This window comes from Penicillium cinerascens, assembly GCF_028974065.1.
Source record: "Penicillium cinerascens strain IBT 15544 chromosome Unknown scaffold_4_segment0_segment1, whole genome shotgun sequence".
NCBI lineage: Eukaryota > Fungi > Ascomycota > Eurotiomycetes > Eurotiales > Aspergillaceae > Penicillium > Penicillium cinerascens.
In genome coordinates, this window is record NW_026695298.1 from 2,196,785 (window position 1) to 2,209,957 (window position 13,173).

General features: G+C 51.3%; 7 protein-coding genes across 7 annotated transcripts; 2 read left to right on the top strand and 5 right to left on the bottom strand.

Annotated features, from left to right (window-relative positions):
• Positions 1–746: 746 nt before the first annotated feature.
• On the bottom strand, positions 747–1,183 carry N7498_009928 (uncharacterized protein; the record flags this gene model as incomplete). Its single annotated transcript, XM_058456984.1, has 2 exons — positions 747–856; positions 910–1,183. The coding sequence occupies 2 exons, from the start codon at positions 1,181–1,183 to the stop codon at positions 747–749; spliced, it is 384 nt and encodes a 127-aa protein (XP_058303883.1).
• A 1,321-nt stretch (positions 1,184–2,504) lies between these two features.
• N7498_009929 (uncharacterized protein) lies at positions 2,505–2,837 on the bottom strand (the record flags this gene model as incomplete). The annotated part of the gene is made up of 1 exon (XM_058456985.1): positions 2,505–2,837. The coding sequence occupies one exon, from the start codon at positions 2,835–2,837 to the stop codon at positions 2,505–2,507; it is 333 nt and encodes a 110-aa protein (XP_058303884.1).
• Positions 2,838–3,112: 275 nt separating this feature from the next.
• N7498_009930 (uncharacterized protein) lies at positions 3,113–3,790 on the top strand (the record flags this gene model as incomplete). The annotated part of the gene is made up of 2 exons (XM_058456986.1): positions 3,113–3,397; positions 3,464–3,790. The coding sequence occupies 2 exons, from the start codon at positions 3,113–3,115 to the stop codon at positions 3,788–3,790; spliced, it is 612 nt and encodes a 203-aa protein (XP_058303885.1).
• Positions 3,791–4,021: 231 nt separating this feature from the next.
• On the bottom strand, positions 4,022–5,854 carry N7498_009931 (uncharacterized protein; the record flags this gene model as incomplete). Its single annotated transcript, XM_058456987.1, has 1 exon — positions 4,022–5,854. The coding sequence occupies one exon, from the start codon at positions 5,852–5,854 to the stop codon at positions 4,022–4,024; it is 1,833 nt and encodes a 610-aa protein (XP_058303886.1).
• A 733-nt stretch (positions 5,855–6,587) lies between these two features.
• N7498_009932 (uncharacterized protein) lies at positions 6,588–8,256 on the bottom strand (the record flags this gene model as incomplete). Its single annotated transcript, XM_058456988.1, has 2 exons — positions 6,588–8,026; positions 8,082–8,256. The coding sequence occupies 2 exons, from the start codon at positions 8,254–8,256 to the stop codon at positions 6,588–6,590; spliced, it is 1,614 nt and encodes a 537-aa protein (XP_058303887.1).
• A 725-nt stretch (positions 8,257–8,981) lies between these two features.
• N7498_009933 (GMC family oxidoreductase) lies at positions 8,982–10,678 on the top strand (the record flags this gene model as incomplete). Its single annotated transcript, XM_058456989.1, has 2 exons — positions 8,982–9,203; positions 9,260–10,678. 2 exons carry the CDS (start codon positions 8,982–8,984, stop codon positions 10,676–10,678), a joined length of 1,641 nt encoding a protein of 546 aa, XP_058303888.1.
• Positions 10,679–11,368: 690 nt separating this feature from the next.
• N7498_009934 (FAD-binding oxidoreductase) lies at positions 11,369–13,171 on the bottom strand (the record flags this gene model as incomplete). Its single annotated transcript, XM_058456990.1, has 3 exons — positions 11,369–11,654; positions 11,712–11,982; positions 12,049–13,171. The coding sequence occupies 3 exons, from the start codon at positions 13,169–13,171 to the stop codon at positions 11,369–11,371; spliced, it is 1,680 nt and encodes a 559-aa protein (XP_058303889.1).
• Between the last annotated feature and the right edge of the window lie 2 nt (positions 13,172–13,173).

A 13,173-nucleotide genomic window follows, 5' to 3' on the forward strand; every position in this document is an offset into this window, starting at 1 on the left:
TGAGTCGTGGCGATTTAGCCTTCGTGATTCCCCTCTATATTTTCCTTCTTTGAGGTTATTAACTTACATTACTCGCCAACGCCTTGCTGAGATTGGGTGTAAAAAACTTGATTTTCTATTGTTGCATAGCAATAAATGGAAAACCACGCCTAGAGAGCAATCGGCTATTTTCAATAAGTGGACGGAGAACAATGCCCGTTTTTCGTTTAGTGTGTGCCCCAGTATACTTGTGCGGCTTTCTTACTCCGGCAGGGAATACAGTATCAGAAATAATAGGGGAAAAGAAAATAAAACCTATTGGGCGACAAGGAAAATGAAGCCACCGTTTCGAATTGCCCTCGGTGGCGGTGCTACCTAGCCGTTGTAGGTTCTGGGTATATTACGAGACTAGCGATATTTCCCATTTGTTCAGTCTGTCTATGCGGAAAGACATGATGGTTTAAGACTGTGGAATTGGACGGCCAGAAATAGTCCCTACGATTCGTATTACTACTACGCGTAGTATCAAGAAATTTGAAAAGGGGTACACCAGCTCTTGCATCTGCGGATTAGATATTTTCTAATATATGCTATGCTCGCTGCGAGTCGTTACCACCTCGGTCTCTTCTATGTCCTAAGCCGTGAGATCATTTGGGTTCTTTGCCCTCATATGTTTGGTGCTGATTGGTTTGCGAAAGATCATAGGACACTTCCGAGAATACTTCGCCTCAAGGAGATAGTGTGTCAAATAACGAGTGAAGATATATTTAGGCTGCCCAATGCCGGATCTGGTCGCGAGCAAGATCAATGTGGTCTTTTGCAGTCTGCAAACTTTGAGCAACCCGGCGTTTTGCGGTACGATCAGTTTCGGGATCACCTTTTTTCAAACATAAGCAATGGCAACAAGTCCAGGCTGGTAGTTGTACTTACTAAAGTCGGGATTCATTCCATCAAAATAATACATACTCCACATGAGTTCTTCTAAGGCTCTGTCGAGTTCGGAGGCAGTCTCAGTGAGGCTTCGGCGCTCCACGGTGGCAATGATGCCGTCTCGGAAATCCTTGATGACTGTCGCAATACCGGTGCTCATTACGACGGATTTCTGGGTCGCAAGGTCGCGAAGTTCGTTTGCAACGGAGCTGAGCGGGTGCGAGCGTGCTAATGTGAGACACAAAAAGGATACGCATAAATGGAATATGAGCATCTTGACTGAAAACGCAAGACGATTTATGCCTGGTGTGGGCAAAGCCAGATGTTTGGGAAGTTTTGAAGAATATTATCTTGTAACATATCAAGGACTCTGAAATTACTGCGGGGCGCTAAAAATAGATAGGTACCCAATTTTAGATTCTCAAACTTCCAGGGGGCAGGAAAGCGATCAAGGCGACCAATAACGCTCTTGTGGCTTTCTTTTTGGCGCTTGCGCGAGATGGGGGCTCTGGGATTTAGTCCCCAGCTAAAGCGAGTATCGCGAAATTCCACTTCTATGCTAGCTTTTGGCGGGAAGCTAAACCGGGGCGTAGAGCGGTGATTAGGCGCCCATAGAATCACGTCCCTATGCATCAGAGATTCGCCGACTAACTTTACACTTGGCTTTAGTCAACCAACCACTGAGCCAACTCCGTACATATTGGAATTCTACGTGAAATGATTTGTATTCTGCGGTCTGTACAAAATAAGGAGAAGGAACATAATACTCATTCATCATCTGTCATACATAAACAATTCCTCTTTGCTTCCAAGACTTGGCAGACAAACTGCTAGAAATAATTCGCAGTAATTCAGTCACCCAAGGTGAGCTAAAACCCCTCTCCTTTAAAAATAGAAGGGATCATCCAGAAAGGGAGGCGTAAAAGATACAGAAGGATATATGAGGAAGAGAAGAACTATTTTCGGAGTCAAAATAAGGGAATATTTGGACCCCTCGGTTAGCGCTTCAGTCCGGCCAAAGAAAATCAATTGTGGGTTTCACTTGCGGCTAAGTGTCTCAGGGCTTCCGTATAAGATTCACTGTTCATCATATTAAGCGTCTTGCTGTATCAGGAAATGACTCTGGCGTGTTGTATTAGGACTGTGCGCCAAACACATCGTCTGATTTGTTGGTGCCAATGTATGCTGCCTAGACCAGTTTTCGACTGGAGTGCTAAGCACCCGACCACCCTGATGGCGCGCTAGTGAAAGGGATTCTAGCAAGACTAGTGAATCATGCTCTCGGTCTATTCCGGCCAGGGTAAATGTGCAAACAGGCATGCCAGGGATGTGCCATGGTTATCAATCACCTCTTTGAGATTCGGGGCCAGCTCAGCAACCACGCGCATTGCTAACTCGTTGCCAGCCATATCGACTTTCTGGTTGGTGCTGATTCTATGCCTGCAGGTATATGCAATACTGTGGAGATAAGGGGAACTATTCAGCCTACCCCCGGCGATCGGAGAGCCATCGAAGTTTCGTGGGCGAAAGTGCCCCATGTGGAGTCTGCAGTGTGGGTGGTGTTGATACAGAGATCAAGAAGACATATTGGAAGCTTATGGGAGAGGCTGAATGTCTGTTGCTACCCGAAATTGATATTGCTGGGACAGCGCGCTCTTTTTCGACATTTCTGAATCCAGGTTGTCCTCAATACTCACAAAACGGACGTGTTGAAAGGCAGAGGTTTGTTTCAATTGCTGTGAGTACTTCTCGGCCAAGTCAATGACATCTTTCTTCTCTTGCTCCTTGAAGTGTAGAGTGTGGAATAGATAGGTTGGTGCGGCATAATAGCAGCCCCAGTTCACACAGGCGAAAGCACGAAAACTGGGTGGATGCTGGTCCAGAAGGCCAGTAACGAATTGTATGATCTCTGGCGGTAGCTTCTCCATGGTGATGTGACAATCGCCGCGAAACTTGTGTCGACAATGCAATGGGTTTTACTGCAGGGAAGTGTAGAAGAAACAACTAATAGGGCGGTGTCAACACTTGTTGAGCCCAGGCCTGGAAGATACCGGAGAGTCCCGGGTCGATCCGTCCCGCGGGCCGTAAACCTTGTTAACAACCCCGCCCCCGTTTCATGGACCTTAGCTCACATTCAACGGCAACTCAGATTGGCGTTTCAGGCTATAAACGTCCATATCAAATTCACCTTGTACCTACAACGATGGCCGTTACCGAAATCGCATTACTCCGCCTCAAAACCCAGGAAGCTTCGTCTAGTACGAAGACGTTGCTGCAACGGGCTCAAAAGGCCCAATCCGAATGGTCTGGTTATCCCGTCCACTTTGCCCGCCAGATTGAGCACTCGAATTACTTCTACATCTTTGGTGGATGGAAAACTATCGCAGAGCACAACGGCGAGTGGATCAAGTCTGAGACGAACCAGAAGTTGCTCACGGAGCTCAAGGATGATGTTGATGTAGAGTGGATGTTCCACGTGGAGACTGATGTTAGTTAATTTCTAGGTCATACCTTGATCCCCTGGTCGGGAGAGGGCTCAACTGATCTCGTGCAGCCTTCTACATCTTCCATTCCCCTCGATGCACCTGTCATCGCCGTGAGCAGGTATTTTGTGGAAGCCGCTCAGAAGGCCGAGTTCGATAATGCTTTCAAGAACGACGCACCCAATCTCGGCGCCCACATTGCCCCTTTCACTTACAGTGGAGGATGGCGAATCGATAAAGAAGGCGACGATGAGGAATTCGTCCTTTTCAGCGGGTGGAACAAAACGGAAGACCACTTCGGCTTCGCCGAGACCGAAGGCTTCAAAGAATTCGCAAAAATCAAGAGCATTATAAAGGGAGCAGAGATCAAACAAGTTCGACTGGAGAAGTGGGGATGATTCCAATATCTGCATAGGAAGGTAGATACATGCAATAGAAATATGTATATCCATCGGCATCAAAGCCGAGAGCAACGTAATTGACAGTGTTTTGGAATGGTCAAATGGGTATTATAGGTCATCATGTGGTGTCGTGAGTAACAGCAAAATAACAAAACGAGAAACACGCCCCAACAATATGCTTCCAAAGGCAGAATCGAAACCCCGAAAGCCCAATATTATATGCTTTGTTCAGAGAACCTTGGTCTTCATCCACTCCCGTGTGCCGACACCCAGGTTTAGGCCGTTGCGTTCCCACCAGCGGCGGACGCGGCCGTCAGCTCCTGAGACGGCGTCTTCAAGTGCTTCTTCGATGTCGCAGGTTTTGAACTCGACTCGGAGACCGCAGTCTTTCCACCACTGTAAGACGTGGTCGTGACCGTTTTTGGTTGGGCCAACTAGGACCTGGTTGTCGAAGATCATCTTCGGCCCTTTTAGCCGATACCAGAAGTCGAGGACATGGACGTGACCATGTGTGCTGGCGATCCGCGCAACACTCTCAGCGTGGCTGTACGGGATACCTGATGCGTCCCACCATGCTAGAGACGAGGCGCGGCCAGACTGCGCTGCCAGCAGAACAGACTTGCCCACCTTGAGTGGAAGAGGTTTGAGGAAGGGGGCTTTGGCGGATGCTGCTTTCCACCAGTCAAGGACGGCAACTCGGCCCTCGGCACTGGCGGATTCGAGTGCGCGTTCGCTGTATCTGAGAGGAAGGCCGGAGTGTAGCCACCAATCCAACACGTGGAGGAAACCGGCACGGGAGGCGCCGTCCATGGCATCGGCCATGTATTCTTTATTCGGTAGAGCCGGGGCGTCACGCCACCAGGTCAAGACCGTAGGGTTTCCGTAGATCGCAGATGCACGGTAGGGAATGTTTGTAAGACGGGACGTTGTCCAGAGAAGATCGAGGTGATTTTCAGTGAGATAGGAGAGGATATCGGTGCGAGAGAACTTCACAATAAGATGGCATGCAAGATCTGACAGTGGCTTCCATCGAGGCAGGGCGTCGATGCGCTTCTTAATGGCGGCAAAGGAGCCACGCAATATCGTATATTCCAAAGAGGCCGGTGTGGACATTTTAAGCAGATGGCTCTGCCACTCCTGTGGGACGGCGATGTTGGCCGGAATGCCCACAGCCTTAGCAATTTCCCAGTCCCCCAGCTGGTCCTCGAAAACGTTCAGCCATATCTCGAGAGGCAGAGAGCAAGCTTTAGTCTCTGCATTGGGCCAGTGCGTTTGAAGATGTCGGAGCGCCTCGGCGGTGGCACTGCTTGACGCTCTTGCGGATGAGAGGGTTCGTTTTGAGGTCTTGGCGGCATTTGCATCGCCGGTCACCCAGGAGCCTTTGGTCATGGATGCATCCCAGTGAGGTAAATCCAAACCCGTTTCGAGCGATTTGTGTAAATCGTCCAGTCCGTCCCATGGCAGCGGTGTCAAATCTTCGGGCCCATTAGACCTCCAGAGCACGGGTTGCACGATGCGGATGCACGGCCAAAACCGGTTGATTTCGTCAAGTTGACGAGTGGTTAGTGGGTGATCCCACTCGGACACAGTCATCCCCGGAATCAGAATGACGGGCTTCAGAGAGACCCAGCCGCGCAGCAGCGCCAAGGTCAAAGTGTTGGTCAACCCCGCCAACATCGACCCCAAAGCGCCCGCGTCAATGGGTGCAACCAGCAGCATATCGGCCCACTCGCAGAGCTCGGCCGTTTTCGCCTTGAGCCATTTCCGTGCCCCCGTCTTCTTATCGAACGTTGTACTGTCCACCGTGTCCATGTAGTGCGGGATTTTGTTCGTGCCCGCCAGCAGAGCCGAAGGTTCGTCGGTGATCAGACGCAGTTCGAGATATGGGTTCTGGACAAGGGAAGGGAGTACAGTGTCGGCGAAGGCGCTGTCGGTCGACAGGAGCAGTCGTCGCCGTCGCTGGCGGGGTGGTGTCGCATCGCGCGTCGATCTATCCGAGCGTGCCTGACAGCCTTCTTCGTTTGTAACCACCGTCTCGTCGCTGTCACTGTCCACCTCCATCTCACTGGACCACGCCCCCTTCGTACTTCGATTCCTCCGTGTGGTCGCTATTGTATCGGACTGAAAGCCAACTGCCATACCAGAGCGGGCGGGGTGAATGAGCGCACCGACTGTGCCAATAATTTTATTGCAAGTGGAAGAAGGATCAAGAAGTCGGTTCGAGAAAGGCGGATAGGAGGAAGAATAGATCGAAGAGATGTGAGTCCGCAAGTAGGCGAATTGAGACAGCGCCTTAAGTGCTTATCCGGCGGCAGCGAGTCAGTTGAAGATCAGGCGACCGAAGCGGGGACTGTGAACCCGGTCAAGGGCTTGATCAGGAAATAGTCGTGGCGTTTCAGGGATTTTTGTCTGTGTAACGTCTTTGTCGTTCTGAGCGGTGAAGCTGTCTGCGTTGTTCGGAGACTTGATTCGACTTGATCTCGTGGTTGGTGGGCCGTCGCCCCGTCTCGCCACTTCCGTGCCGTTGGGCGCGTTAGGAGCTGCGGAAGCTAGCTGCAGGATCCTGACAGAAGATTCTGTCGAGATGTGCCAGGATGTGCAGGCTGTTGCAGTCAAGACCAATGAGAGGGTCGAGGAAGACCCTTCAGACGATGCGGTTAGAGGCGGTAAAGACGTGCAGCCGTACATCGGTGTGATTGGCACGGCCCGTGGCGGTCAAGCGGACATTAGCGCTTTATTCTATCAATGTTCTAAATTCAACTATCTGTATACACTCCAGTCATATACCCTCACGTCACCGTCGAGACAGGTTGTTGTGCAGCTTGTGCTCGCGCATCGCAATACTGGTCAGTGCCCCTAGGGCAGTCAGTCCCAGCAGGGTCAAAAAGACCCCGCGCAGAGAAACCATGTAGACATCCAGCACTCCCGACTTCCAGTCTTCGGGAATGCTCCGGATTTCATCCAAGCTGTCCCGGAGTCGAGAGATAATCTCCGCGGCATGCTTGCGTCCACCGAAGCGGGACCACAGTCCATTCTTCAAAGTATTCTGGAACACCGTTGAGGCAATCGTGATACCGATGGTGCTTCCGGTGCTACGGAAAGCATAGGAAGCCGACGTCACCACTGCATGGTGTTGATGGTCCACAGCCGAGATCAAGGCAACCAGTGTCACGGTGAGCATGCTGCCATAGGCAATTCCTGCCAAGAAAAAATAGAGGAAGGGCAGCCATGCCGGGGTCGTCAGGTTCAATGTAGAGATGAGCCCGACTGCTAGCACCTGCAGAGCCATGACCGCGTAATTTAGGATCTTGTAGCGACCGCTGGCTCGCATGATGAAACCGCTACCGACGGATCCGATTGATGTACCGATCGCCTGGGGAATCAACCGCACACCGGCAGCGGTGGTTGAAAGTCCTTGCACCTGGAAGTAGAGTGGCAGGTAGAAAAGGAGGCCAAATGTTGCCATGGTGGTGAACCAATTCGTCAAACAGGCCGCAGCGACAGTCCGGTCGAGCAAAAGCTTCACGGGGATGACGGGCTCACACGCAACCCGGGCTTCGACGTAAATGAACATCCCGAGGAATACTGCAGAGAGAGGCAATGATGTTAGAACGATTGGGTGTGTCCATGGCACTTGGTTTCCGCCCGCGTTCAGTCCAAGCAGTAGTGTGACCAGAGTGAGGACCAGAGTGATGGCACCGAGGAAATCAACACGCTTGATCCGAGCCTCGTCGCTTTCTTTCACTGGGATTTTCACCTTCCACAGAACAAGGAAGGTCGAGATCACCAGGAAGGGAATCTGAATCAGAAAGGCCCAGCGCCATCCGATGGTATCGTTAATCCACCCGCCGAAGAGCCCGCCGAGGCCCATTCCAGCCCCAAAGGCGATGTTACCAAAGCCCTGCCAGATACCTCTCTTCCGAAGAGGGACAAGGTCAGAGGTCACAAAAGTCGAAATTGCAGTGAGGCCACCTCCACCAACGCCCGCCACCACGCGACCCAAGATAATAGTCCATTGCGTGTTCGCCAAGCCGCAGATCAAGTTACCGATGGCGAAGACGACGTTGGAAAACACCAAACCCCAACGGCGTGAGTATATATCGGTCAATCTGCCGCTGAGAGGTTGACAAGCGGCATTTGAAATGAGGTAGGAACTGGCCAGCCATGATAGCAGCGAGAACGAGTTAAATGAGGAGGAGATCGGTGCTGACAGCGTCGCGACAATCGTTGAATCTGCAGTGAGGTTTGGTAAGCTGGCATTCCATTATCATCGGCCACATTGTCATACCAAGAGCGGCAAGGAAGACTCCTAGCCCGATGCTTGATAGGGTGATAATCAGCTCTTTGGTGCTAGCTTCCTCCGGTTCGTGACCATCGGATGGGCCCACGGAAGCCGGGTCAGCCTCACGAAGGAGAGGGGTCTGCTCCGTTGCCCGAGCTCTCTCGGCATCGTCTGTAGACATTGTGATACAGTCGTCGCCGTTTCCACGGGAATTAATGCTCTGAAGGGTGTTTTCGGGGAGGAGTCGGTGAGAAACACGGATGAACCACAACACGGGCAGATCCCCGCACAGAGACCCGCATGCGGAGAACTTGGCGAAGCTCGAGCACGGACTGTCTATGTTTTGTTTTAGCGGACGGCAAGGTATATTAGAGTACTTTCCATGCTCGATTGGCTTAAGATGGTTATCCCTATTGTTCATTTGACTTGGCAGGAATTTAACACTTGTTAAGTCCCAAGAAAAATTCACAAAGCGTGATAGCGGAGACTAACAAATAACAGACTTTATGGGATTGACTTGGTTCCCGAGAAACCTCGACCTTGGCCTAGTTAAATTATTGATTATCAGAAAACTTTTATCTGGAAAGATTCGTTCAAATTCTACCTAGACATGCCCGAGGTACCCGTAACGTCTGGATTCTTATCTAGCAACCCTCAAGTATTCCCTAAATGCAATCATGATGAACCAAGGCATCAAGGACATTTTCGTTGAGAGATTCCTTCTTTGACAGTTTCCAACCCTGGTAGGAAAGAATCTACCTGGCAGAGAGTCTCATCAAGCTGCAATAAGCACTAACTTGTTGGTCCTAGCAGATGTGCGTGATAGCCAGGCTGACTGACGTCTTTCTTATTTGGCGTGAAACCTCTCAACCCCGCTTCCTTCTCACTCCTTCGACTTCGAACGCCATGGATCCCAAGACACTCCCTCTCACTGCAGACTATCTCATCATCGGCGGTGGGACTGCCGGGCTTGTGGTTGCCTGTCGCTTGTCTGAAAATTCGGCTTTAAACGTTGTCGTACTGGAAAGCGGCCCCGATCGCAGCAAAGACCCTCAGGTCCAAAACCCAGACACATGGCCCAACTTGAGTGGCTCGGACTTGGACTGGGGGTTTAAGATTGTTCCACAGGTCGGTTCTGGTCACAATGATTTTAAATGAGAGGAATTGACAAGCTCCCCTTCCAGGCTGGCCTTAACAATCGCGGCCAGGATCACTCAGCTGGAAAGGTCCTGGGTGGATCTTCTGCAATCAACGGACTGGCCTACGCTCCACCGTCCCCGGCTGGTATAGATGCCTGGGCAAAACTCGGAAACTCAAAGTGGGATTGGGAATCTTTCCGACCGTATCTCCAGAAGAGCTACACTGTGACTTATCCAGATGGCGTCACTCATGCGAATAATAAAGCTCAGCACAAATTGGATGGCCGTAACATCCAAGTAACATATCCCGCCTCGACAGACAAGGCCGCGACCCCACTACTCCAAGCATGGAATGACGCATTCAAGGCTCAGGGCTACGACCTCAATACCGATATTCTGGCAGAACAGAAGACAATTGGCACCCGTGCCTATTCTGCCACCATTGACCCAGACACTGGCCTACGCAGCAGCGCAGATAACGAATACGGTACGACCGCAGCAGCTCGTCCAAATGTGACCATCATAACCGAGGCGACGGTGCACCGGATTTTGTTCAATTCGCAAGGGGAGAACGTGACCGCCACTGGGGCGGAGGTCACATATAATGGTCAGGCCACAACCATCAAAGCGGCCAAAGAGGTAATCATGGCAGCCGGTGCCTTCCATACCCCCAAGTTGCTGGAGCTGTCCGGCATCGGCAATAAAGAGCGATTGACCGAACTGGGCATCCCCGTTGTGATTGACCAACCTGGAGTTGGAGAAAATCTCCAAAATCATCTGATGAGTATCCTCCCAGCTCCTCTAAACCCGCAGTCAAGTCTAGAGGACATCAAGCCAGGACTCAAAGCACTAGCCTTTGTCAGAATAGAACCTGGAGAGCAGAATAAGCTATTCGAGGCCCATCCTGACTCTCAAAGTTCGTCAGACAAGGCAATTCGATCCATCATCCAAAGCCCCAACGAAGCTTCGGCTTTCATTTTCCTGGGAGTGAGGTCTGCAAGCCTTGCCCTTCTGGGTGCAATCTCAAGCTTCCCATTCTCCCGTGGCAGTACACACATATCGTCAGCAGAGTTTGACGCAATGCCTACAGTCGACGCAGGCTTTCTGAATAATGAAATGGACCTTGAGATTCTTGCTCGGCATGTTCGTACCCTACACGAGCTGACTACTGCTGAGCCTTTGAAGCCATTCTTCCAACCGAGTGAATTAGCCGGTTCTCTTGATCTGGAAGAGATCAAAAACATGTTACGCGGCTCGGCATTGACAACCAATCACCTCTGTGGAACCACTGCCATGCTTCCACACTCTGATGGTGGTGTGGTGGACCAGGACTTGAAGGTTTACGGCACTTCAAATTTGCGTGTCGTGGATGCCAGTGTGATTCCTCTTATTCCACATGCAAACCCGATCGCTACGGTGTATGCTGTTGCAGAGAGGGCCGCAGACATTATTCGAGGGGTTTAGATACTTGAAATTCTGTCCAGGGAAGATTCCCATAAGAGGCCTGTCCTTACAGTATGTTGAAAGCAAAGAATTATTCCTGAACGAGCTATAATGTTCTTTCCCACTCGTCCCAGGAGCGGGTAGCTTGGTCGGAGATCCGAGTTCCACGTAGGCAATTGACTCAAAATCCCTGTACAATCCATCTATAGAGCGCTTCCTTGACTGTAGTCATCAAGTTTGATCCCTGATCGCCTGAATACCACGTGGTAGTCTGGGTCTCTCTTTCTAGTCCTTATGGTATTCCCTTTTGAGAAAGAGATCAAGTCATCAGGTTTAAGGCTCCTTCGTCACTAGCGCAGTAAGACTTTCAAACAGAAAGCTCATCGTTACCCATCAGTTTGATGAGAATAATCTACAGCCTAATCTTGACTTTCGCGCCGGCCCGCGTCCATGCTGAGTTCTCGCCAGTGGAACCCGTGTGTTTTCTCCACAGTCAACTTCCATGTTGGAAACTCAGGAATTTAAATATCGACGAGCCTCTACTTAAGCAAAATATCCCACGTCATGATACCACCTGGGCAAGGTTTCCTGCAAGCTGGGCAAGCATCTGAATTTTGGAAGTCTGTAATAGAAAATAAGTCACTAAGTATGAAGTGCTAATATATACTTGGTTAACAACGGAAAGATGGACTGTTTAAAAACCTTTAATGCTCACAGAGCTGGGCACAATCGTCCATCCTCTTCTTGAACCCACCACTCGCTACCGACAGCTGTGCGAGCGTAGAAAACATGATCCGGGTCGTACTTCTGCTTCACAAGCTCCAACATGGGATAATGAACACCATAGAACACCCATTGCCAATCAGGCTGCTTCCAATCGGCCTCGTTGAGGTAAGCTCCACCCCCAGGGCTCAGAGCAGCGAGACGAGGTATAAGGGAGTCTGTCATCAGGGACTGGCACTGCAAATCGACCATGCGGCTCGTATAATTGTAAGTACTTATCAATAATGTTAGAGCTTAGTGGAATGAAAAGTGAGGGGTAGAAACGACGTACGTTCCGAGCACGAAGGAGATAGCAGCATCACGCCAGGCGGGGTTGACTGCGTTCCAGGGGACAGCCGAGCGGGACACATTGAGCGAGACACCCGACACGACTACGCCCTCTTCAGCGATGCTCCGGAGCGTTGCGATCAGTGTAGTGGGGTCGGATTCGACGGTTGAGCGGGGCATAAGTCGCCCTCCAATCTGGGCCTCCGTGATATTACTGTGGGGATTCATGGCTTCGTAGCTAGCCCAGAAAGTGGGGAACTCTTGAATATCGTAAGCTGCGATAACGGTAAGCTTCTAGGCACGGTCCGTGGCTCCACACTAACTTGGTGGTGGGGACCTACTGTAGCTTATGTTGTATCGCTCCAGCAGAGCCAAGGTTGATGCAAGCCCTTTTTGCAGCTGATCATGTCGGCCACCCGGTAGGGAAATGGGTGTTAGGCTGAAGGTCGACCCGACGACAGCCCAGATAGCAACGGCCCCCGCATCGAGGAGGGGCAGGATATCCACAACGAAAGTTTGCACGACTTCCCAGAATTGTGTGGTCACTCCGGTCACTCCAAACGCCAGAGTTGCAGACGTCGTGGTCATTTCAGGATGTGCCTTGACCGTGACACTGAGGACAACGGCGTAGGTACCACCGCCACCGCCGCTGAGGGCCCAGTACAGATCTGCATTTTCGGTTGGCGATGCTGTGAGTAGCTGCCCGTCGGCCGTCACCACTTCCCACTCGAGAGCTTGATCTGCAGCAAGACCAAAGCGAGAGGCAAGCTGACCATGACCTCCACCTTGGGTGTACCCGCCGGCGATACCAACGCTCGCGCAATTTCCTGTGACAACGACCTTGTTCTGTGCATGAGCTGCAGCCATAGCGTCGAAACCCTGAATCCCCGCACCTAGCCGCAAAGCGGGACCATTGTAGTGGGCAGAAGTATATTCGAGATAATGGGTATCCTTGAGATAATGGGTCCATAGAGCTACTGCACCAGGAGCAGTTGATTTACCCAAATAGTCATGTCCGGTGTTGCGAATCACGAGGCGGATATTATGATCCCGGGTAAAACGTATGGTCTTCTGAACATCTTCAGCAGTGCTAACATTGACGGCAAACCACTGCACCGAGCCGATGTTGCAGGGAGCGTTGGGAGCCAGGAACGGGTCGCAAGAGAAGTTGGCGAACCACGAGGCCATGGGAGAGGAAGATGTCTCGTAGTGAGTGACGGGAAAGGCCCAGTCGGAGATCAAATCAGCGCACGAAGCCGCATCATAGGCTGCGCATCCCCCCTGGGTGTGACAGACGCTGCCGATTGGTACGGTTCCAATCAGTTTGCCGCCGAGAGTTGTGTTGAATTCGCTCCACTGCTGCAGCGAGGGCCAACAGGGCTCATTTGGGAAACAGCGACATGAGCGGCAGGCTTGAATGCCAAGGACCAGGGGAACCAGGAAGAAAAGACCCTGTCGACGCATGG